The sequence below is a fragment of the Xiphias gladius genome, chromosome 11, assembly GCF_016859285.1.
Source record: "Xiphias gladius isolate SHS-SW01 ecotype Sanya breed wild chromosome 11, ASM1685928v1, whole genome shotgun sequence".
Lineage (NCBI taxonomy): Eukaryota > Metazoa > Chordata > Actinopteri > Istiophoriformes > Xiphiidae > Xiphias > Xiphias gladius.
In genome coordinates this window covers 16,427,544-16,454,253 of record NC_053410.1, presented here as the reverse complement: position 1 = coordinate 16,454,253, position 26,710 = coordinate 16,427,544, and the positions used below count along the sequence as shown (strand labels likewise).

The 26,710-nt window shown below is 38.1% G+C and overlaps 2 protein-coding genes across 11 annotated transcripts in view; one reads left to right on the top strand and one right to left on the bottom strand.

The window, feature by feature from the left end:
• Positions 1–14,173, bottom strand: part of LOC120796319 (collagen alpha-1(XIX) chain-like) — a 109,475-nt gene extending 95,302 nt beyond the window's left edge. For 8 of the 9 annotated variants that reach the window (XM_040139017.1, XM_040139013.1, XM_040139016.1 and 5 more), the window contains exons 1-4: positions 5,772–5,911; positions 2,598–2,719; positions 1,674–1,748; positions 1,487–1,586 (exon numbers count right to left, since the gene is read on the bottom strand). In XM_040139017.1, the coding sequence (XP_039994951.1) occupies positions 1,487–1,586; positions 1,674–1,748; positions 2,598–2,685 (263 nt within the window). In that variant the 5' untranslated portion in view covers positions 2,686–2,719; positions 5,772–5,911. Of the gene's footprint in view, positions 1–1,486; positions 1,587–1,673; positions 1,749–2,597; positions 2,720–5,771; positions 5,912–14,058 lie in introns of those variants that run through there. The other variant, XM_040139014.1, reaches the window with a different exon arrangement.
• lmbrd1 (LMBR1 domain containing 1) overlaps positions 13,402–26,710 on the top strand; it is a 58,666-nt gene continuing 45,357 nt past the window's right edge. For both annotated transcript variants that reach the window (XM_040139024.1, XM_040139025.1), the window contains exons 1-3: positions 13,402–13,525; positions 15,199–15,375; positions 16,564–16,627. In XM_040139024.1, coding sequence (XP_039994958.1) covers positions 13,460–13,525; positions 15,199–15,375; positions 16,564–16,627 — 307 coding nt within the window. In that variant the 5' untranslated portion in view covers positions 13,402–13,459. The remainder of the gene's footprint in view (positions 13,526–15,198; positions 15,376–16,563; positions 16,628–26,710) is intronic.

Genomic DNA, 26,710 nt, shown 5'->3' with positions numbered 1-26,710 from the left:
CATTGTATAGGGCAATTTGTCACCTTACACAAATGCTCCAGGAGTGTGTCAGCTCTGATCTATGCACCATAACGTGTATTGTGCCAAAAAGCTGGCAGAACGAGTGGAGCATCTATCGCTGCATAACCTGTGAGCAAAGTGAGCAATGTTTTACTGGCCGTGGCGGGGGCAGAGGGGCCTCCAGCTTCGTGCAATTGCCCTCGCCTTCCCTCCACAGCTGACATGCAGTATCACCTGTCAAAGTACTTAGATAATTGGATATGAGAGGGATCGCGGTCTCGCTACTATAACCAATGACACTGTCAGCAGTGTCATTGAGAACCAGCATCTTCTTGCACTATGGGCACAGACCGAGGGAAGGGCTGAAGTAAATGTATTTTCAGCTGGCTGACTGAAAAGGGAACGAGATCACAAATCACCTGGCTCAAAGATTCTTACACCTAGCCAAAGAGAGAGTGGCAGTAAATGTTTACAGTTGCATGTCATGTAAAAATAGTAAAAATATCCTCCCCTCCCTGAAGAATGACAAAGTGTTCTCTTTCACGGTTACAACCTAGGGACACAAAACAATGTACATCTCAAAATACATTTTTTAACATCCACAACATCACTGTTAAGAAAGGTTTGGCAGCTACATCAGTGTCATATGTGTCACTGGTCTTTCTTAATGCAACCGATGGGACTAAAGGTAAAAGTGTATCAAGCCCTGACAAATATTATATCAGATTCAAATGCCCACTGTATCATCATGTCAGCATCAAGGTGAAGCCACAAGGCAGTCCCACCGGTTGACCAGGGGAATAAAGGTCTTCAGTAAATAGGACCTTAGTATGTCATTTATGTAGTTAATTTAATATTCCTGTCTTATTATACATACTCAGGCTTTTTTCTTTCCTTTATGTCCCACTTTTTGCTCTCAGGGGATTTCTAGAGTAAATGCAATATATATTAATTCTGTTCCAATTATTCCCTGTCTAACAGCGCACCTCACAGCCTGCCCTTATTAGCCGAGACAAATTGAACTATTGTTCTGAGCAGGGTTTATCTGGAATGCTTCAAGTCAACCCTTTCATGAAATCCACTTAAGACTACACTTTTTTTTTTTTTTTTTTTGCAGTACAGAGATTTATAATAGAAGTAATATTTTAGCTATTTTTACAAACATTATGTTGTCTTGCAATATTTGAGTTGTAAGAGATAACCAGGGCTCCATATTCAGAACCTGTACATGAGGGAAAGAATTAGTAGTAGTTAATACAAATTAACAATACTTTTTAATAACTTGGCCACACATGAGAGACTACATCTTATAGCATGCTTGTATTATGCTACAGCTTCAAAGCAAGAAATGAGGACATGCTGAAATGCAGGCTGTCTGTCTGAGTTATCCTCAAACATTATAAGGAACCAGAGTACAACATCTGAACCCGAACGATGCAGAAAATCAACATGTGTGAATGCTAACATACATGCACATGCTACTTACTGTGTTGGTTTAATAAGTGGAGTGCTTCCTAAACGAAACGATGGAAGGTCTTCTGTGACTGTTCCCTTTCGGAGAAGAAACTTTTCTGTGAGATCAAATCCTGTAAAAAAGGTTATAATGTGTCGCTAAATTTAAACAAGCCAATGTTGACTTATTTACAAATCAAGAGTGCGTGATCAGTACATACCTGTGATTTCCAGGGGACGATCTAAAATATCAGAAAACCGGTGTTCCTCTACACTCAGAGGGGGACATGAGCCATCTAGAGGAAAGCCACCAAGAAGCTGTTTGTGCTGGGTACAGATGGTCATTTTTATTTTGAACCAGTTTTGACAAGTATTATAGAAAAGAAAATGATCTATTGCATCATTATTCATTTCCACATTGTATTTCCTTTAACTTAACAAAACCCCGTCGGAGGAAATCCACACCAGAGCAGAAAATCAATTCACATTTTTTCCATTAATCTTTAAAACTTTACTTTGATGTGGAAAAAATATCCAACAGAGACAAGACTCTGGGATGTAATTTAGAGGAAAGCCTGGATCTGCTTTACCAAAAGTTAAATGGGGACTGACTTGACAAATACTGATGGTCCCATAATATGTTTTACAAGTGTGAAGTTTTGGTTTAAAACTGTCTCAGTCTGCCTTTTTCAGGAAAAGACTTGATTCCCAAAATAATGGCATTACACCTGGTGAGCATGGTTTACCATTGTAAATAAATTGTGAACCATCAATGTTTATCTAAATATTTACAATATGTTTTGTTAAAGACAAATCTATAGAGGTTCTAAAAAGTGCTTAAATGCTTAACGAGTATGGATATGTTGTCACTTACACATGGATTTTGGATGTCATTCAAAGTTTTAATATTACATGAATTACTTAAATTATCTAAAGAAGAACAAAAGCCTTTAGTCATCAGATTTTATCATGTGCATCAACCTGCCATACAGTTTGTCTACCTACACTATCTCACTCACTGTTAAACTTATCAGCTCTATTTTAACACCGGAACATTGAAGAAAAAGACCACAACCGGTGCTTTCATGCTAAAATATGTATAATTTTTCAAGGGACAAAAAGCTGAGGACAGCAAACACACATACCTGTTTGTTCACCCACTGCCATTCCAGAAGTGCAAGGAAAGGAATTTAAAGTCCACAGGAAAGCCGTCCATCTTAGCAAGCCAATCATGGTTCTGACACTAGAGAGCAGTCCACTTGAGAACCTGTGTCCAAACAGAATGCTTTTTTATTTTACAATTATATTTGGTAAAAGGGAAGCAATGAATGAATCACATGCTTTACACTAATCTTGATTAAATTGTTTTCTGCATGCAATTGCCAACAAAGGCAGAACTAATAGACCGAACTTAACAGCAGACACAAGCAAACAATGCAGCTCTACTGCTTTTTATTAGAAATTTGCTATTCTGCTGGGTGCAACAACAACTTTGACGTAAGCTGTATTCATTCCGATTGCCTAGCACTGAAACAAAGTGGTGTCTGTGCGATTGCTACGCAAACTGGGATGGATACAACTTTGAAAGCTTCTCTCCTTTATATCTGGCTGCAATCATATTTCACAGTTCTCCGTCTTCAAATCAGGTCTTTTTAGCAACATGTGCTACATAACGTCATGTGAAAGTTGTATTATTCTGAAACTGAATTTTGACTGTAAATCATACCTGATTTTCCTTCTATACTACCACATTCTCATGCCCACTCACGGGTTCAAAAATCCTCCTTTTGCATTTATGTAAAGTCGCTCAACATTGCAGAATGCACTTCTGAGTCCCTCATTCATTGGTTTCATGAACACCTGCCATACAGTGATGAATGGAGGTATCTACACTGCAGCTAAATCATTACACTCTAAACTCTGTTTATGTTAAGATTTCAATTGTTAACTAGCAAGCCACGCTGACCTCTTCTTCTCCATAGACAGTTTATAATTCATTAGCTCTGGATGTCATCAACACAAATTTGCTGAGGAGCTGTGCTGATGCACCCGATCTGTACAGAATATGGTCTACAACAATCAGATAAAGACAACACAATGGATATCACTGTTTCTGATGTTGATCTAAATGCATTACGTTGCATGTTAAAATTATACAACAAAGTGGCAGGTTTAAGCAGTCTCCATTCACCATTATCCCTAATAAAGTTTACAGTATGTGTCACAGAGTGTGAGAACTTTAATACATTTACAATACATAATTGCTGGGTCCTCGTGTATTGCTTTGCCTGTTTGTAGTCATAATGCTAAAGCATTGATCTTTCTGTAGTACTCTTCTCACACTGTTGAGTTTTGATGTGTAAGCTGTGAGAAGTGTCCTGGTCAAAGACGTCACATGCAAAGGCTCAAACCTGGAAGCCTCCAGTTGCAAGTGAGTCTCTTGAACCATTTGAGTGTGCGGCCAAACCAAATCTTCTGCACTAATCTCATGCCATTACAAAGAAGGAAAGGATTTTTGAGGCCAGAGTCATCCTGGATGGTAAGAGACTGTTCTTAAGTACAGTCAGTAAAGTACCGTAAGACTATCCTGACTATAACTAGACACTTTCAGAAACTTCTGAAAGCAAAAACTACATTTCTTCCTTCCTGGTGTACATTCATCTATTTCCCACTGGGAAAGGAACCGCTGAAGACAGAGCTGCGCACTGAAATTGACCTCCAAAGACCATAATACAGCCAGAACACATTAAGTTAATTTATATGCACAGTGTCACAAAGTGTGACCAATAGTATTTTTCATGATACTTTCCTTCTTTAACTGCCGCCTTCTTAGCCAAATTCATTTTGCCCCAGTGATTAATTCCCATCCACGCAGCAAGCACTTGCGCCCTCTCCACTGGATTATAAAGTTTAGCATGCAGGCCTACAGTATCATGGCGCTTGGAGATGAGGTGACCACGTCGCTTACAACCGCAGCCATGCATGGGCCGTCGACAAGTAGAGCTACAGAGGTCTAACACTCCTTGCCCGCGTGAAGGCGTAATGGTGCTGCCATCCTTTCTGCAAATGCATGCAATCCACGCAGCTCTAATTCCGAACCCTGCGGTCACAGTCATTCCACATCTCTACATGGCTTATTCTTATTATTGAGGAATCCGTAGGAGTTAAATTGGTACTTTCAACCCACGAGTCATTTCACCTCGTTGAGTTTGGGCAGGAAGCCAGGCTGCCGCACCACCTGCCGTAAACCTGCATCGTTTTGATTTCCCAAGTGCGTTCATTTTTTTCCTGGGCTTATTATCACACGCGTCTCACAGCTTGAGGAAGGAGCAGGCGCGACGCTAAATCTCGGCCACGTGCAGCTACTATATCCTGTCTCTCCATCATTCATTCGGCCACTCTCGGTCAATGCCAATAACTTCACTGTCACACTTTGCAGTTTTCAAAGAAGCCGTGTTTCTCTGCGCGTCCGCTGATTGGCTGGGTGGTTTTATTTTTTAATACTAACGGGGCGCAGCGCTCCGTAGGCTTTCGGCGCCTGGCACACTTTGAACTTTGCTGTGAACAAGTGGTGCAGCGCGGTACGGGTTTACTGCTGCAGAGCGTCTAAACCAGCACAAGAAGACAAAAAAGAAAAGAAAAAAAAGTCTGTTCATAAAGCATGTGTCCCGGCTAGCAGACAACTTGGTGAGTGCAAAGCCACGCCGCAAAAAAAAAAAAAAAAAAAAAAAAATACAGCACTGGATGCAAGAAGGTGTCCGCTGGGATTTCCGGAAGGTTCAAACGCACACATTTACACTAAGCCGATTTTAGAAAACTGACTGTGAAATGAATTCGGGGCGCGAGTACTCACGGTGGCCGAGAAAAAGTTTCCTCGACGGCGAGAAACCAAACAAAAAGCGGCGAGAAAGGCACAGTCCATGCGTGATTACGATCAGCCCGATTCCGGATTCCAGGACATGGAAATAAAAGTCACAGTGTGATCGGCTGCTATCGCGGTCCTTATTAGTTGCACCGAGTGGCCCTCCCACTCGGTCATTATTACTGAAACGCACTGACAGAGACTTCGGCGAACAAGAGGAACACGCACTCAAAGCTTTCACATGCCCAACGGGAGTTCAAACACTATTCCCTTATTCAGCGGGAGCCAGGTGCGGGAATTAAACACCGTTTGATGTGTTGTCACCCAATCCCGCTTTCTGGGGAGACTTTCTTACCTTTGAGGTGATCCGGCGTGAACTGTCGAGGTCAAACCGAAAAGTAAATACCGGAACAATGCAAACAATCGTAATACATCTCCGTCTTGATACTAGTCTTACCTGTCTATTCATCACCTGGTGGCCTGCGGCAAAGAACTGAACCGTGTATCATGAGCGGAGCGGGCTACGGATGATCCGACGCGATAGGGTGTCAGCTTTCAGCTGTCAAGGCAGGCCCGGCGCGACGGCAGCGCACTCGGCGCTCAAGCTATTTCAGTCAGAACACGCGAGTGCCGTGTCGCAACGCCACGCCGCCACACGCGAGGAGGCGACCGCAACATCCGCCGTGCTCCGCACAGGTGTCACGCGGAGCTTTGGGCGCAGGGCGAAGCAGCCCCGTGCGCGTCCCGTCTCGTCGGCCGTCAGTCGCTAAAGCGCAGGTACTTTGTCCGCCCAAGTTTCCCCTGAAACAACACGCCAAGAGTCCAAGACACCATAGAAACAGGTGTTCGGGCTCTGCGCACAAAAGTGTTTAGACAGGTGATTTTAACACACACACACACACACACACACACACACACACACACACACACACACACACACACACACACACAAAGACATGCAGTACTTTTCAGAAGTGCGATGGCTGACACAAAGGGAAATTCAAATGTAGCAGATGGCTATATTCCTTTGTTGAACACCCTACAAACATAAGCATGTTTACTTTAGAGTGGTTGCATTATTCTTTAGGACTTCTATATAATTCTTTGCTTTGTTCTGAGTGAAGACTGAATTGCTTCAACTTGGCAGCTGATTATTTGGTGCCTTTATCACAGTTAACATAGGAAAATTACATTTTTTTTTTTTTTTTTAACTAAATGGATTTTTCTGATACTGGAATTCCATAGTTTTATATAGGCAAAAATGATCACTATGCATGAAAGATAGTGTAGTGGTGTTTAAATTCAAATATTATATAAAACCATTTTGAGCAAATAGACGGTGTTTTCAGCTGTAATGCTACCATTGTCATATAAATTCAACACTAGCTGATGTATTTACAGTATTTACAGTGGATTTACGAACAATCAAGGAGTGCCTTTTAGAACCAACAAGTTAAAAGTTAAAAGCACAAGTTCTCCATTCAACAAAAATGACACCTCTACATCAGCAGTCAGATTCTTTTACAGCAAGTGAAGTAATTCGGGTTAAAACCCGACATGCACGGAGGGAATTCAAGCTTCCCTTCCTGATGGCATATACAACACTTAAAAAAGTGGAGCTATGTTTTCTATACAAAATACTTCATGTTTCAGAACTGTTTGCCATGAGGTCTGTGGATTGTTAATAGTGAAAAGAAACAATGTCTCAGTTTTCCTGAAATACATTTTTCCTCACTTCGATTGTATTGGGGCAGCAGCAGAAGTCTCAGCAGTGGATAACTTCAAAGCATTCTAAATGAAAAAGTATCTGAATGATTCAGGGCCACTAGGAAAACATGTTTTTTTTTTGTGATTTGGGTGAAGTGACCCTTTAAGGTTAGGGCAAACTTAGGGCCATGGTGAAATAATGAAAATGGCCCTTCTAACAGCATCTTAACGTATGTCTATATAGAGTTTATATGAGGGCATTTAATGTTTGTGCCAGAGGATAAATTCCTGCAATCTCATATCCAGTGTGTGCAGACATTATGAATTGCACCTTAAAATGCGACTGTCACTTACTGGTTATGTTTGATACAGAACTATGTTGCGTTTAATCAAATGATGCAACTTTATAAAACCAAAACTTCAATTAGCGAAATCAAAATAAAGCATCTTGTACTGACAAAGTTCAACATGCAAATTTTTCAGCTTTCACAAACATACTGTATATGGAATGCTACTTGTGGACTGCATCATTAACAGCCCGAGATTACAGTTAGTGTATCACCTAAACTTAAACGCCCTTGCTGTAACTAAGTGGGTAGAGTGTGTGTCGGCGTGAAACAGCTGACAAATGCATTACAAACAATTGCTGCTTCAAGGTAAATGTTCCAAGCACACCGGAGTCAAATCTTATAAACCCCAATATCCCCGAAGCTGACAGGGGGCTCTAAAATATCCTCGAGATGATTTTTGTTTGAGAAATGCTTAAACGTATTTATACAAGAATGAACATCTCTGAGAAAAAAGTAATTTATACAAAAAGGAATATTAAATTGCAATTTAATGTAAATGTTTAGCTTTCCCTAGCTCTCATTCACTTGCACAGCATGAATAGAAATATGAATAAGTCTCGAAAAATATTCTTCCAGTACCTACTTATAAAGAAAAGGAAATAGCTTTCAGCTATACAATTTGGTGCATATACATCATCAATGACTTCATGAGTAGTTATTTAGGTTATGTCTGGATTCCTGACTGAAGTTCATTGTTTGTCTGACCAGACATTACAAACCTATAATATCTAAGAATGAGATCAATAATTGTTGACGAAAGTCAAACATATTTTCCTACACTAACTTCGTTTAGAACAGTGTCCTCTACTCACAGTGTTTGTGAAAAGCCATGCTGTTGCTTAGTTGCTGTTCTCTGGGCAAAGACAGACTGTATGGGTTTTGTGTGCCAAACCTGCATGAAAAAGGGTATAATTCCATAATTTGTCATCTTGAATTTAGCACTGGTGCTCAGCTTGTACTATCCTTTAAATCCTCAGTAAATAACGCGTCAGTTCTTTGGTGGTTCAAATGAAAACTGTTCGCAGTGTGGTCTGTGGATTATCTAGAGTAACCAGGACATTGTTTCTAAAAAGACACATTGCTCTTGATTTTTGTCAATAGGTCAAATTTAAATCTATTCACCTCCAAATTATAGAGTTGGAGACTGAAATCCCAGCAGCTTTCCAACAAGTCTTTTTCCCATTTCGTATCATTAAAAATTGAATACTTTTGGGGTTTTAAATGTGTTGAAATCGTAAGCCTGGCCATCACTCTAACCTCTAACATTGTTTTATGTACGTATTTTTATGATTATTTCACGTGATAACACAATTTAATATCTTATTAATCCAAATCATGAAAAATAAAATTATTGCATATACAAATAATGTAGGCGACAAATCCAGCATTTCCATGTAAGGACATGAGGTTCTTGTTTCTTAGATGCTGGAATACAGAAATATAAACTAAACCAGAGGTCAAAAAATAATTCTGTCATTTAAATCCCATCAGAAATTCCTTTTTAAGAGCATATTTTCCAACGTTGTCTGTCATGGGAGATGTGTGCCTCCAGACCCTTAATGCATTTCTGGGGAATTGGTCTTTGAAATATTTTCATGACATTTCAGCTTTAATAGACAGTTCATGCTTCACAATGAAAGGTCGGATAACAAGGGAGACACAGGGATGTGGCAAGCAACAGATGGTCATGCTGATTCTGACCCCAAGACATCACATTTAAATGTTTCGCGCCCTCCTGATGTGACTCAAAAAATATTCCAAGACATAATGCCAAACATAGGGTTTTTCAGAGATTTTTTTATCTCTGTGACTTTCAGAGTCTGTGCGCTTATATATATATATATATATATATATATATATATATATGTGTGTGTGTGTGTGTGTGTTGTGAAAGTAGTGGTTTGATATATGGGACACATTTACAGTATATTGATCTGACTGGAAGTGCTCTCAATGATTGTGTTCATGACCTAGACATAGCGTCCAAACAAAATGACTTCTGGTTGATACAGTAGCTGCAGGATAAAGCAGAGTTTCAACTCGCTGAGTGTCAGTGTGTCCTCTATATTCTTCTTATGAGTCATTGTTTTCACAATTTTGACTCAGTATGAAAATAAAGCAATCTGTTAACTAAGTCACAACACTGATAAGTGTTCAAGATAACATGCTCGGTAGAAGCTACAGACAAAGCATCAGGTTTCAATGCACTGTACAGCATCTTTGTTAAATCTGTTGACCATAGCATTAGTATTTGGTGATTAAATTGCAAAGAGCGGTAAAAACATCTTGTGACGAACTAAGTAGCTCTTTGATGTTGAGCGCTTCAGGCATATGCATTTTTCTTTCATTTTGGTGCCAGTGGTTTTAACAGACAATGGTAAACAGCACTGATCATATCAAGTGCCCCTCTCTCACAGACATGCAAATACACACATTAGCATACACAGAAAATGAGAGAAGAGTGAAATATGTTCTTCAAACTAAACAATACAGAAAACAATTTGCTCTTGAATAACTTTGTTCTGTTTCCCCTAATGCAGTATAAGTGCACTGAATCTCATAATGAACATGTAGTATAACAAATACAGCACTATCCTCTGTGGGTGTACGTGCGTGTGTGTACGTGTTTTTGCATGTGTGTAGAATCATATTTGTACTGGATAAGTAGACACGCAACCTCAGCAAACACTAATGTTTTGCCTTGAATACAATCATACTAATCTCTGTATTCTGATTCTTCAGTCAAATCACTATTGTTGAAGGGGTTTAGTGGCAAAACACCTGTCCCTTTTACAGGACCATTCACTAAATTGACATATTGAGAAGCAGCAGACAAAGACAGCATATTGTGTGTTAATAATCTCTATGTGGACATAACCACTAATGTGTACCTTTCATGCGCTTATAAAAATCACAAAAGCCATTAAGGACTCCTCATTCATCATTTCTGAGAGCTCACCAGAGCACGAAAGCACCCAGTATGTAGACAAAGAAGAAAGAAAGAAAGAAAAAGAATGAGAAAGATACAAAAACATGTCAGTTTGACCTGGAGCTATAGTTCTGTGGGGTATTCTTGAAATATGAGAATATAATTGACCCGTCTATTGAAAGTTAATGAAAGAAAATCAATTGGTGACAACCTCACTGGGGCAACTGTGTGATACTGGATCTCTTTGTTATCAGCTCAGAAATTCAGTGTTTTGGGCCAAATTGTTGAACATACAAGTGCAGGGAGTAGTCATGAGTATTTGAAATTACAGTGTTAAATCCAAATCACTGAAAGTCAGTCAGAGGTATAGAGTTTAAATACGATATGTAGACCTTGCAAGGTTCTTTAAAAGTAATCAACATCTTACTTTATACTTCATCAATATTTGATCCATGAAAGACATCGTTGTATCTCCGTCATCATCATACAGTGTATTGCACCCACAGTATCTTTACATGCAACATTCCGTATTGAATTTGGTCATTTAACATTTTTGCATTTCAGTCTCCTGTCTGTACAACAAACTGCCATTTCTTTACATTGCATGGTGGCTTTTCATCAGAACCTGATCTCATGTAATAGTCACATGATATTTTAGATAAATTTGCCTACAGTGGCCAACTGTATAACCAAATGAGGCTTGCTAATGCAAATGACAACCTAAGTTAATGTTATAGTCAAGACTACAGAAAGGTGAGGCCACTGAACATAACTAACATAATATAACATAACCAAAATCGTTGTACTTATCACTGTCTGTCTTAGCCACATGAGCTGCACCTATTTTCTCACCCAGTCAGTGACAAAATAGTTGGAGCTCACATTAAATAGTGACACTGCATTTTCATTTTCAAATGAAAAAGGACAAATCTGATGGGGTGCAAGTGGCTCCGGTCCACAGCTTTTGTAGCTGGAACTATTTCTGCAACATCTCTTGTGTGCTTCAGCTGAGCAGGTAAAAAGCTGGTTTGAATGTCATAAAAAGAGAAAAGCTGAAGAGAGGTGGATGTGATACTATAACTTTGCTGCGAGAGTACTGTCACCCTACAGGGATATCATGGACTAGGTAACATGGGTTTGTGATCCTGTCACTGGAGCAACCCTTCCAGCTGACTACAGTATCATTATAAAATTAAAAGAAGGATAAACATAACAAACATATACACCAATCAAATGTAAATCATTTAATCCCCAAATCCTCCCTTGACTGAGAGAAATGACAATTTCCTACCCTTCTCTCAGCTTTTAATAGACTTTGGTACATGCTCTCCATTAGGGCACATTGCCAAACTGCATGATAAAGACATTTGCAGTTAAGTAGACTTACGTTCTCTGTGCAAGTGAATAATGGGTTGTGAATGGATTACATTAGTTTGATTAAAATTTTTAAAGTCAGGGGCATAGATGAATTTTAGATATATGGTTATTGATTTTAGTGAATTGAATTTGAAAGTGTCCAAATCAACAGTGACCAACTAATTAATTGGTAAGAGTGTTCCTTATTCCAATTAGTAACAGACTACTTTCCCCCGGTACAATATAGAGAAGTATTATTTTCACTTTCAAAAAGCTTTAGAGTCTCAATGTCATCATGGACTGTTATAGTCCACGCTTTGCAAAAGTAATTACTCAAGTAATAATTTAATTTTGTCCCAATAATTCTAGACATGGTGAAGCATGACGGCACACTCTTAGACTGTTGTAATTTAAGGGACAGTATAGTCCATAAATGGAGCAGACTTCTGGGGCACAATGCACCTAAAACTGTGAAAAGGGAGATGGAATGAAAAAGACAGCAAATTCTTTATGCTGCGATTCCATGGGGTCTGTATGCAGATAAATTTGATAAGAACTGAAGGAAATGGTGGGTGTACCAGGCATATGGGTAGAATCTTACCATGCACAAAAAAAAAAAAAAAAACCTTCAAGCTGATTCTCACACTTCACATAGAGTCTGGAAAAGTTTATATAATCCCATTGCTGCATAAATTTGGATCCCCTGCTGAATGAAATAGAAGCTCATAACTCTAAAGAGTCAACTTTTTTGAAAGCTCGAGAGGTATCCCTATTGATGCGTTTTTGTACTTAAAATATATACATACACTGGCTTTGAAGTGACCCTCAATAAGCCAAAGTGCCAATGTGGTTGTCCCAGGTACTCCTTTGGTTGGCCTATTCGAGAGGGGTTGACTCAAGGGCGACTGAACTTGGCTTTAGATACATGAAGAAATTTCCCCTCTCATCCAAGTGACTTCTTCAGGCCTAAACGCCCCACTGGTTAGCACAGGTGCCAATTTGATCTGTCCTTAGGACAAAATGAACCTTGATCCCAAACCCAGGGGACACAGACGTTTTCCTTTTTCACCTGCCCTACAGAGTCTCTGAAGATCTTTTGGTTTTATTGAAAATTAATAGGATAACAGAGAAGTGCCTTTTAGTCTTTTTAACTGTATACCATGGTAAAGTAAGTAAAAACATCTAGTTGCTTTAGAAAAGTAACTATTACTATAAAGTAGAATTTTAAGGTACCTGTTCTTTACTTGAGTGTTTCTATTTTATGGTACTTTATACTTCTACTCCACTACTTTTCAAAGTGTTAAAATATACTTTCACACAACAAATTAACAGCAACTAATTAATTTTTTGATACACTCATAAACGTCCAGCTTATCAGATATTACCCACTGATTAATGAGAATTCCCAACAAGGCACTCTATGTAACTGTTAAAACTAGCTCAACCTCGACTGCTACATAAAAACTCTTTTTATGTGCTAGTGCATTAATAATACCATCCAATACCACCACCACCACCACCACCACCACTACTACTACTACTACTACTACTACTACTACTACTACTACTACTACTAATATTAATAATAAAAATAATAATAATGAATTTGAAATTTGAGAACATTTTGTTAATAATTCTTCTATAGCTTTATAAGTTGAAGGCAAGATTTTTAATTGTAATTAAGTATGTGTCAACATATGAACAGTCTCATGGTCTTTCTGCGGAGACGTCACGGGTGCTGCTCGCTCTCCACCGTGGTGACGTCACCAGAAACACGTGGGTTTGTTATTGCAGGAAGTGAAGATGGCGGCTCAGTCGTTGCTGTCCGAGTCTGTGCTCGGGTGGTCTATTTTCACCTTTATACTTTTGGTAAGCAAGTGTAAAAGGCGCCTAGACGCTTTATCAAGTGGTGGAGCGTTAAACAAATAGTTTGACGTGTTAGAAGGCGAAGAAGTGGTTTGGTTAATGTGTTACCCGATGCGATATCGCTACGGTGTATTAACGTCAAGATTGGCTTTGGGTTGGCGTTAGCTATCATTAGCTATGACACACTTAACAGGCTGTTGTTTTGTAGGAAGCGCTCAGTGTCGTATTTACTATATTTTTTAAACTTCATAATATTGGAAGCAGTGTAAAAGACCACGACGTTCAGAAAATAGGGGGCGTGTGTTCTTACTGTTATTTACAGAAAATGTTCCTGGCAACAGTATCAAGTTATGTAGCTAGCGTTCACAACAAGCTTTTAAAATGCGCTTTACCAAAAATATGGTCTTCCGAATACATAATTAAGTGGTGTTGAGAAAAGAGAAAGGGTGCTTTTCATTACAGATACTGTGAACGCACCTTTACTGTGAGTCGTAATCTTTGTCCCATGTAAAGACTGTGACTTCAGTAGTACTTACGTGAATGCCTTGAAGTCAGTCCCCTAGGTAATCTGCGGCCCAATTTAGCACTCATTATCTCGGCTGCCGTTTAGAGTGACATAGCTAAATCAGAAGCCGCCCGGAAGAGTGCGTGGACGCCAATAAACTGATCTGCTTCCAAACCCACCACTAGCTGCCCTTTTATTTGAGCAAACCTTTCAACGGATCTTATCTGGATGCAAAGCCAGCGCCATTACCTGGCAAAACAAGCAGCCAGAGGCTTACGGCCGCGGGCCTTTGATTGATCCTTTCTGTGATTGGCAGCCCCTGATCTGAAGGGACTAGTTTTAGCAGTGTCCACTCTTCTTACACCTTGTGTGCCTGGAATATAACCTTGTCATTTTGAAGCCCCTCGTTGGCTTCTCTGTCTAATGAATTTCCTGACTGTTACAATGACAATCCCTCTCCCTCTTGTTTTTGTCTTTTTCATGTGAAATAGCAACAGAATAAAGATAAGATTTTTTTTTTCAAATAAAAAGCTGTAGTACACAATTGTCTTTCTAATAGATATATATAAGTCCTGCTACTTATCAAAAGTGAACTTTGTGTAATTTCCTGTCTGTGATCGCGCTATGCTGAAAGAGGATAAGGGGAGGGAGTACAATAAAATCAGATCAGTGGTTCCATAGCACCTGCAGTGAGGCTATTCTCAGCATATAATTCCCTACTTGTTGGGTTGACACTTTAGTTTGAGTATTATTTTTGGCAATCAGCAACACACACTTGCTATTGTTTCTATTGATTGATTTCTATTGTATTGATCAAGCATAGGAGGATATAATACTGTGAGCACAATATGAATTTAAAGAAAATGTAGCGCTGCAACACTGATCAGTGTTAGTTACACAAAGGTATTATTTGTTCGAGGGTATTATATCAGTTTGCGTTATATTCATTCATTCTTTCAGTTATGTTTTCTTTCAATATTCACATCTTCTGAATTTTATCAGCTGTATCTTTCTGAGGATACATATAGATGCAAACAAAATGAAAGTTTAATTGCTTGTACAGTATATACTCTCAAGATTTATTATTTACTATACTTCATTTTTGTTGATCTGCATTATGGTATTATTCTCCATTTATTTTATCTTAATTACTATTTTTTTTTATGTTTAGGCAATCCTGGCTTTCTGTTGGGTCTACATTCGGAAATTTCAAAGTCGTCAGGAGAGTGAAGTTGTTTCAACTATCACAGCAATATGTGCTCTGGCCATTGCTTTGATAACGTCTGCACTTCTACCAGTGGATATATTCCTCGTTTCATTCATGAAGTATCCCAATGGTACCTACAAGGTTAGTGTCTGTTCTGCTAACAATCAATTTTAGAGATGCTAATGACTTTACCTGAGGCAGGCTTTAAATTTGCCCGGTAATTTTCTTAGACAGTGTGGACATTAGTGTTGTCCAAACTAAAAGCCTAATGCATGTCTTGGCTCAAATTTTTTGCCAAGTCATTGCATTTGTTTCTGTCTGTTTGAAGATTTAACAAAGTGTGAAATGATATCTTTGTTTGTACAGCAGGTAATTTGCTACTTCGTCTGGGTTTTGAAGTCCTTTGAATGCTAAAGGATATTTATTTAGTTTTTTTTTGTATCATTTAGTCATGGCCATCTGACACAGGCTGCTAACTCATCAGGAACATAATTCCTCAGTTATTTAATCAAACATGATTCTAAGTGATCCCCTGGTTATTATATTTTGTAATAAAATAAAAATCAGTCAAGAGGCATGAATGCAAGTGGTGGCTTTCTGAAAAAATCTGACAAGTTTAAACAGAAAAATGGAAGAATTGTGAGAATGTTAAATTCTGATGGGAAGAGATCGTTTGACCTTTTCTCAGTGCAGTGAGAATCATGACACTGCAGAAACTGACAGAAAAAGAAAATCTTGGTTCTTCACATTTTTGCAGCTTTTGATAGTTTTTTTTCCAATTAAAGAATTCATGCTTAAAGTAAAAAGGCAGGAAGTGCAAGATTATGACGGATGATTTCCCACACCTGTGGTACGCATGAATAAAAATAGACCTAGTCAAAGGTCTGACAGCTTTGAGTTATTCTCCCCATGGCTGTCAGTTTTGCGTCATTCTCTGATTATGTTTGAATTCAGTTTGTGAACCTAGATAAACAAAGCTGTCAGAGCCCACATGCTAGCTAGTGTGGCATGACCTACCCCTTTCCAGGGTCTTGGGTTCATTCCTTAATTGTTGGATTGTGGTTTCTGTTTCACGCCTGTGTGAAATGGTTATAACAGTATGGTAAACATATAAGTGATGGAATTAATATAGTAACCAGAAAAATACACCATACCTCCCTATGTGTTGGTTTTAATCATTACACTATGCTTTATACTTGTTATGGTTTTTGTAATGAGAGTTAATCGAATTGATGCCTGTTATCGCTGATTTTTATACTTGCATCATTCCCTTAACTGTTAAACTTTATTCTAATTTTCACCTTGGACCTTTCCCTTGGTAACATCTAGGAATGGGCAGCAAACAATGAGACGAGGGGCCAAATTGAAGACACTGTGCTGTATGGATATTACAGTAAGTGCAATCCCGAAATACCTGACTACATGAAAAATGAATTGAATATTTGTGGACAAAACTAGAGAGGATTACTTACTGCAGCAATTTGGATAAATGAATATATCTATCTCTGGAATAACCCTTCTATTTTTATTTTTATGAAATTTAGCTGTTTGGGATCATTGATTGTAAGTGTGCTACGTCATTCTCCTATAATATAAACTCAATCTCCTCTTTCAATTTATGGTAGTGCCAGTGTTATTCTAATAACACCTGGGGTCTGACTCACCCACACTGAAATCTTAGATGGTTAGCAGTATAACTTTTGGATCCGCAATGGTTCTTTGTTTCCTACAGTGGTGACTCATTTTCACGTATCTGTATAGTAACTTGGGCTACACATCTTACCTATTCTGGAACAGATTCATTCAGGCTATCACTTTAAGATATATGAAAAGCTGATACAATAGCTCACTGATTGTATAATATATTGTGACCTTTTTTTTTTTTAAACAAATCATACTCTCAAATTTTGATGTAAACAAAAAAAATGGCATTTGGATGAATGAGACTAAATATAAATAAGGAACATTAAATGGGCAGTACTGTTGAAATAATAGATAATGAAAAGTCCATTTCACAGGGTAATGTTAACAGATGGATTTAATCTTTTCATCATTTCCATGATGATGCAATAAATCAGAGATATCAAACATTTAACGTGTTTCCAAGCAAAATGTCCAACATGACCATGAAAATGAATGAAATCTGTCAAAAAGCAGGCAGCTTACATTAGTCAACTATGGCTGTCAATAATACATTAAATTTATTGTTGCATATCAAGTATGTTGAAATGTTTTTCGTTGCATGTCCAAGAGTGACTTGTACAGTAGATTGAGCGCATACAGTATCCCCATTACTATGTTACTGGTGAACAGAAGGTAAAGTATTTTCATGACCTTCATATGACAACACATTTTAGTATCATTCCCTACTGTGTCTTAGAGATGGACGGTGATGTTCATATTCGCTCATGTCTTTACACTATTTGCAGTTTACCATATTTATTTCTGCAGAGGTTTATAATTTCTTTCTCAGTTGATGTTTACATACTGAAACCTTGCAGTTGTCTGTATGATTGTAGCATTATTTATTATTTTTTAATCGTATATATGCATGTCTATATTTATAACATATCGTCTTCGTTCTCCTTTACCATGTATTCTTCTGTAATAGCTTAATCTCCCCATGGGAACCAGTAGTTTCATCATATATTAAATATACTGCTTTGCATATATTGATATTGCATGTGATTGGCTGTTTGTTGCATACTCTGGCTCCTTCATGTGAAGACAGTCAGGACAGGACAGGAAAATCTGGTGCTTACAAAGTACGTATTTTCTTATTTTCTACGAATTGGGGTAAATGTTCAGTTTACGAAGCCACATGTGAGATGTCACAAACACTTTAATTTTGATCACAGGCTGTGATCAAAATAAAGTGGTAAAGACAGTATGTGGCCAAAAAATAGTTAGTTTGAAAACCGGTTGAAACGGAGTGATTCAATCTACTGGGCAAGCTGCCCAAGTAGAGCCTTTGTATGGGAAAGGCTGCAATCTCAGAGTGTTCCTTCAGTTGTTTTCAGCAACAATAATAGACTGATTAAAATACAATACAATTACAGTCATCTTCGGCAGTGTGGACCTGAGCTGTATTCATGTTCCAGGAGAAACCGTGAGCGATTGGGGCCAGGTTTGCGCGCAGGCGCAGAGGGAGAGTAGGGGCGGTGTTGCATGAAGAATGTGACAGAGGAGAGATGGAAAAACTGGCACCGCTTTATAGAAGAAACTGTGTGTAACGCAACATCAAACTATATCAATATAAGTGGTACCGTCTCATCCTATATCTCGTTTGAAAATGTATCGATATACCTTAAAAAGTCAAAATACACGCCCAGCCCTGATCACCAAGAAAAACAGCTGCGAGAACAGCTATCACAAAAATACCCTGACTATTCTCGTAAGTTCATTGTACGTGATTTGTGATTTGTCTGCAGATTGTGTGGGCGTGTACAGACTGTGCGTGATTCACATTTGTCTAAGGGCTACTAATAGTTTTGCAATATGCCATTATTATATTTACTGGTTCATGAAGTTTGTTGACGTGCCATAATTGCTGTATAGCTCAGCCTAACTTCAACCTGACCAGAGGTTTAATAAGTCAGAATAAGTGAAAACACCTCTCTGAGTGCGCTGGGCGTAGCAGACATGTTGATTGAATGCAGGCTCCACGAGAGGGAGCTGTTGGGTCATTGCCAGACTGGTTCTATGCACGCGCACCTGCGCCCAAAATAGGATAGGAAATCAATCAAACAGCAGGAGATGTAAAGATGTAAACTCGGTGATGTCGCCCCCAGCAGCCAAGTAAGGTAATAGCTGTTGCAATATCGACACTTGCGCCACCTACAGTTCATTTAGTGTTAAAGCAGATTTTACAGTTTACTCTTTCCTCACCTGTTAAGGGATATAATAAATAGTTGTAATTTTCGAATTTAGCTTGCTTTCAATAAAATTATAATATTTCACTGGAACTGGCATTTTTTTTTTTTTGGCACGTAGCAAACTGACATGTATCATTAGTATGTTTGTCGAGCGTTCAGTCAGGAGTCAATCTTGGAGTTATCCTGCCTGATTCTCCTACTAGGAGGGAGGGCAGATCCAGTGCCCATGGATCGCTCCACAATTCCAGTATTTGTGCGTGGTTGCCATTCATGGGGACAGCATCCAGGCTATTTGGCTGATAAATTCCTAACTCAAAGCTATTAGTGCCACTGAAATTTCTTCATGATTGAGGGGTAACATAAGTTTGTTGTCTTTGATGATAGCAAATTCAGTCAGGCCAGAGACACTAGATCACACGTTTTCTAACAGATGCTGGCTTAAAGTGCCTGTCAGCAACAGTGTTATGTACCGTCTGTTCCGAAATGCCAAATGCAAGTTGGACAAGCTGTCTCTTTGCCCAGACAGCCCAATCAAAGAAACCACTTCCGCTGGGGTAATGACATTAGAAAACTGGCTTTCACAAAACACGAACACTGCACGTGAATCCAGCCTTCACGGAGGCCACAGTATATTGTTGTCTGGAGACACAAATATGATCACATGCACAAGACCGATTTCTATGTTAGTATCTACAGTTTGGATTAGACATCCTCTTAAATGAGAACTTTGCTTTATAGAGACTTAAAAAATGAATAATTCAGTGGGCTTAGTCTCGAATGCTGGGCCATGCCCCGTCAGTAATTTAATTCATTTAATGGCCAAACTGCCAAAAAACCATGTTCATGGTGCAACAGTTACACTCAAGAAATTTGTTACACATCAAAGGAATAGCTCATACAGCTGGTTTAGTAATTAGTTTAGTAAGTATATCTCTGTCTGCTTAGAAAGCTTGAGAGTACATCTTAAGTCACAATCTCTATAAGTGTTTGAGTGGGTGCTAAAGTTGGTGTTTGTCATGCAACACTTCGTATGGTGGTATCCATGTCCTTTTATAGACTTACTCCACATAGATGCTTTGATTTAATGTCATATGTTAAATAGGAATTATAATCCAAATGTAGTTTGCTCCTGCCATTCGCAGAAAAAAGGAAATAGGATTTTGTCGTATAAATTTTCTTATCTATTTTCTTAGCTGAAAATTCTTTGACAGACCAAGAGTATACATTCTAGTAGCTAGGAGAGGGGTATAGAGAGAAGCTTGAAAGAGTTTGCTACTTGCCTCAAGCATGTATGCATGTAATCATAGCTCTGGGAGCTTGTGGTGCTGAATGATCTACTTGCAAATTTTTTGTGCTTGTAACCTTTGGCTGTTGATAAGGACGGTTGAGTGCTTGTAGAACTGCCTAAAATACAAAAGTCAGTGCCTTACTGTCTTGATTCATATTATGCTCAGTTCCTCAGAGCATATTTTTGGAATAAAGTTATATTGCATTTTAAATTTTGTAAAGGCATTCCAGACTTAGGGCTGCCAAATATTGACCCATCATTTATTTTGACATGTTCCTTAGTTCATTGCGTTTGTTATGATAAAATTTGAAGCTGTTTTGTTCTGTACCAAAATTAATCTGACTGTAGGTGTTAAAGTAATATTTTGTGACACTGTTAAAGATTGGCTCTGACTCTAAGTGTCAGTGGCAAAGGCCATTTAAAGTCCAATATTTTATGGTACAACATTTTTTAGACAGTGCTCTACAACTGATTTTGTTAGAAGTCAGATGGGATTTATGATGCACTTCAATGTGACTATGCTATCTCTGCAGTGAAGAGATGACTTATATAGTTAGACTGTGCACTGAGCAAAGTCATACTTTATAGAGGACTGCAGTAATTGACTAAATATGAAAATATGATAAATCTAATTTGGGCTGCACAGTCCATTTTAACACTGTGTTGTTGATGTTTATGTAGATCTAGAGAGACTTTCCTGTCTTTTTTTTAAGGGCCATCACTTTATTATTTGCCAGTAGGTGGAGACCAAGCTCCATGTCTGTTTTATGTATAGATTCCTTATAAATCTAACCTTTAAAGTTGATTTTTCTTTAAGGCCATATTTGACAGCACTGTCCATTTGTCTCTTCACAAATGGAATAATTACAGGGTTGACATAGAGATTTCTTATTTCTCCCAGTGGAACATATTTTTTCTTCAAGGGAGATTGATTTGCATTCATTGGTGATCACAGTTAATAAGCTTGTGTATGTCCAGTGATTTTTAAGAACTCTGCATTATTTACTTTGATGCTTGAAGTCATTCAATGGCTTTATATAGCTGTCATTTGGTGAATTGCTGTCAGTTGCTGGTTCAGAAATATGCACATTCTTCTCTGGACACGTGTTTAATCAAACCCTTTAGTTGACTTTGTGAATATTTCTGAAGCAGTTTTGAATCCACTTTTCTGCTGTATTATTACCCTGTGGAGGTTTACAAGCACAGTGTTGTCATACTGTAGGGGGGGGGATTATGGGGTGGTAATTATAATATAGCATCCATTGTTATTTTAATGGAGTTGTTAATTTTAACCAGGATTGTATTCTACTTTTTTAAAATTTGGAATCCACACAGTTATACAGAATCACTGGGAGTGGATGACATTGTGATATTTGTAGGTTATTTTGCACCCTTCTGTTCGTTAAACTGCATGTGTGTTTATGTTAATGGAGTCTGTCAGTGGTGTGAAATCTCACTGTTCCTATGATGGCTACAGTATACATAAAATAAAATATCATAAGTAGGTCAAGTAAAACAATTTCAGCTACATTACATCTCAGACAGATAAAAGTATGTATTTATGAGTGTACGAGTATAGTTTTTTGCATTGGGATGTATTTTAAGTCAAAAATCTGACCCCACTGATGAAAAGATAAAAGTTATATCAGAATGCAACTCTAATGCAAAAAATTGAAAGTGAAATATTTTTTCAAAGTGGGTGAAACTGTACTTTTCTATAGAGAATAAATGCTACAGTTTTTCACAAATTCCACAGTTGAAGATAAAATGTATCTTCAACTTGACAAAGGGGCTGAATGTCTGTAACTGAAACACCCACTTCCTTTGAGATCCCAAATAGCTTTTTGTGATCTTTGATGAACCCTAAGTTTGAAAGCCTAGCCTTTCAATCTCCAGCCTCTGTCCATTTATACATTTCCTTGGACTGCTCAGGAATTCAAAGCAGTGGTGCATAAGACCCTTAAGCAACAGGGCAACATACCCCTGGGCCCTTTAAATAAATCATCGGCTTTCTCTCTGCCTTTTTTAATGCCATTTGTAGAAGAGAAGCTAGAAAGGGTGCAACCCTCTTGTAAATACACTGCAAGTACTTTCTTTTTGTCTGTGATTCTTATCCACCTACATGAGCTGACAGAATTGTATTAGAGAGTGTTAGCCCAGTGCTTCTTTTAAGAGCATACAGAATACAAGGACATATTGCAGTTTTGTTTTTTGAGGGTACTTTGTTCAGTACAGATGGGCCTTCAATGATAAGAGTATAGTAATTCATGCCAGGAAACAAAATGCACTTTTCTTGCCTCATTGTGCAAAAACCGCAACCCATTGCACCTCACTTCTACCTTTGTCTACCTTGAAATATTCAAAACAGGGATTCAGACATTTAGACCATGGACAAAACGTGAAGCCTGTAGTAACCTTTCAATCATATACACCTCTGTTATAAAGATATAAAGTAGAGTCTACTGCGACTACTACTGCATTTCTGGGGCTAATACCAAGACTATCACATTAAAACAATGAGGTTTAACATTAACAACGTATTTGATAAGTGTCTTTTAAATTTAATTATCAAAGAATTTTGACAAAATTATACTTAGAGGAACATTTTAAATTTGAAAAATAAACTAGTCAGTTCTCTGATGGTCAAACTAAGTTATTGCTACATTGTTTCTAAATTAACTCAAACATACAGTATCTGGCATTTCTATAATCGAATTTAATGTTAGTTATTGTCTGATAAGTACACTAATACTAATATATCCATAATAAGCTAATACTGGGTGATAATGTTGGCCTGATGTCCTGATTGGGCTCTAATATACGTCAGTATACCAAATTGTCTCCCCATTGCATCACAGTTGCTTTTGGCATCATTCGTAGAAGGAACTAAACACTTTTATTTCATGCAGATGCTAACTAAGTAACTATCCTACAAGGTTTTGTTAAGTAAACTGTGATAACTTAAATACACTAAAGTAAAAAGAAGGATTGTGCTGGTTTACCTAAACAATACTCTTTTTCTTTTATATTTTTGCACTTTTACTATCACCTGACCAATTACAAAGCCATTACTGAAATTTTGTAATAACATTTGGTATTTCGAGTACAGCTGTACTCTACACACAAAAAATCAAGAGGGAAAGTCAGTTATAATAAACTATTAAACACCTTTCCCATCGTTAAAGAAAATATGTTATATACTACAACAGGGTAGCACATTGATGGATGTTTCATTGACTTTTAGCCTGCAAGAAAAGTTAAAAATATTTTTTTTACGTCCAGCTTATCCAATGATCTTGCTGACAAATAATGCATAAATGTCAGCACTCCATGCATCAGAATGCAGGCAGTTTTCTGTTTCAAATGTATTCTGTTTTACATCATCCTCTTTACTTATTTCTTAGAATTACTCAGGAACAGAAATGTGAGTTTTCTTAATTGAATAACTCAGCACAGTAATCAAAAAACAAAAATCCACAAAGCCTCCTCTGCTCACTTGGAAGTAATGTTATTGAAATAATGAGGTGTTAAAGTGTGTATTATAGCCGTAATGATGTTTAAAGTTGGGGAAAAGCTTGTTGGTGTATTAAGCATGGATATAAGCAGTGATGTCCCATGCTGAGAGGTCTATGCAACTGCGTCTCATTTACTTACAGTGTATCAGTTGTGAGGCTTGACTGCAAGAGCAGGGCCAGCCCTATGAAGGGCGGTTCAGCCACATACTAGGTTTTTGACCTAGTCTTGTTTGGTCATGTATCTACTGTCAGATGACATGGTGCACCATTTGAGACAAAACAATGGCAAAGATATTTTTTTAAAATTTAAAATCTAGGAAGGTTGGTCGTGCTCAATGGAGCTAAAACTTTAATGTTCAGCATATACCGGTCTTCATGCTCAGGAATCATTTTATAATGTGGTGAATAAAGACGATGTTCCTCTAAAGAAGTTCTTCCATATCAGCTCACTATTCATGTCCTTCAAAGTTACTCTTTGAAATTTTTGCAGGAAATACTTCCTGCAAAAAATGACAACAAGCCCCGTGGAGTCCATTTGTCCTACTGGGGATATGGTGGCTTCTCTTGAACCAGAAAACCTTGCCATTGAGCTATTAAGTGAAACAAAATGGTAAAATGTGACAACAAACTGTTTCACTTTGTAAAAGTCCATTGTCAAGCAAATGGCAAAAAACTAGAAAATTCTACATGTGGAAAAAGCATCTGCAACATAACATATATTATATCTATGATAACTATGCATATCATTTGCATGTAATGGAAAATAATATGCCATAGATATCCAGACTAAAATATTCTGGAGTCATAATAGCAACTTCATTAAGTTATTAAATCATCACATTAAGAAGTTATTATTTAAATTAAATACATTTTTTCATCCATCTCTCGTAACCCTCTTTGACCTTAAAACTGCATAAAGTGACTGGAAGAGTGACTCCAAAACAAAGTCACAGCAGTCAGCCTTGATACTCCATCAGGTCTTTTTTCAAGTTCTTTTGTCTTGCATGTTAGCAAACATCTGTTTTCTCACACATCCAACAGAAACAGAGAGACACGGGCATCAAATCAGAGTCCTTCATGCTGACAAATTTAAGTCTAATGTTTGCTAGTATTTTATGCCAGGTTTGGCCCCCCAGAATGGTGCCTCCCTTGATGTTTACAGGAGATGAGAGTGCAAGCTCGTAGTGTCATACCTTTCAGCAAGTGTCTGTACAAACAGATATTTTCATCAGTCTCTGGAGTCCTGTCGGAGACAGTGTTTCTGTGTGAGATCTCCCCTGGCATTTAATTTTCACATAATACGTAATACATTTTGGCTGTCTGCAAGGGACAAAAGTCCAGGTGCTAATGCCCCTGTGTAGGGCCACAGTAAGTGAGGACAAGGGTCTAATGTTTCTCTTTAAGCCTTACGTGGTGCTGGGAGTGAAACTACTGGTACTGCTCTGAATGATAACTGAGAATAGATAGCTAATTATTAAAATATGAGGAGGTAAATAACTGTCACTTATGTTGATTTCCTCATATAGTTTGCCAGCTGCCACTCCATTGGTAGACTGCGGGCTTTTATAGCTACTTCTACCAATTCTCCATAATATGTTTCTTTTATTTTCAATTTTTTGCTTCTCCTATGAGTAAATTTGAGTATATACTGTATTTGAACACAAGAACTATGTAAAGGGTCAAGGAAGCACATTTAATTATTTAGTCCTCTGCTCTCTGTCGGGGGGATAAATGTGCTCAACTTTTATCCCTGGTCAGGAATTCCTCTCAGTAGAAGATCTGCTTAGAGAGTAATGGATGATACATGGTAATGCAATATGACCTATTGTCTCAACACGTTAATAATCATGGTGTTATGATTAATTTTACCCATTGCTTTAGCCCACAAGCATACGTATGCCAGAGGCTGCATACTGTGCATGGCTTTCATTTAATGGGTCCTGGCATCATCCTAAACTTAGTTTGTCTGGCTAAATGGATACCTTAGTGGAGCAATAAACGTGTGTTTATTGAAAGTAATGCCCTGTTAGAATCACAGCTGGCAAAAAAGCACTATAAAACTATAACAGTGACATTCATTTGTCTGAAGCAGAGAGAGCATTTTCTGAAAAACAGTCCATTTCACAGAAGGGTGTGTTTTTACTTGCTTGAGGCCATGCATTCTTGACTGATTTGGAACAGTTGTTTTCTACATGTACATCGAAGCTGAAGTGTAGCACTGATTTTATGGATAAAATGGTTACCAGGAGCAAGTTTTCAGTTATATTTTTCCTCTACATTATTATTTTCCATTCAACAGTCACATATACCATTGTGTGGTGTATCATGCTATAAAGGCAACACTTAGGGCTTGTATGTAGTTGTTATTTCTTATGTGTAGGCCTGAATCCCATTTCCATCAATGGTTTAAACTCCATGTTTTCATTTTATTTGATTGTGGTGACTTTAAATCGAGACTTAACTCACAAATTAAAAAGCACTACTGCTTTGTGAAACTTCTATTTAACATTTAGAGAACAATTGATAAAATTGATGTGATCATGGTAAGCTGTATGTCTCTGTGCATTTCTTTTAGTGGGCATCAAATTTGACTTGTGCTAATGATTCACATTTTCACCTGAGGAGGTACTGAGCTATGCCGACCATATTGCTGGGCACAACTGCAGGACATGCTTTTCTTCGAGTTATATTGGGGTTGTCTGGACTGTCTTCACAAGCATCCATTTGCTGCAGAGAGAAAAGCCCTTAGCTTGAAATAGCATCTCTCTCATGAGGTTTTTTCGCCTCACCTCCACTTT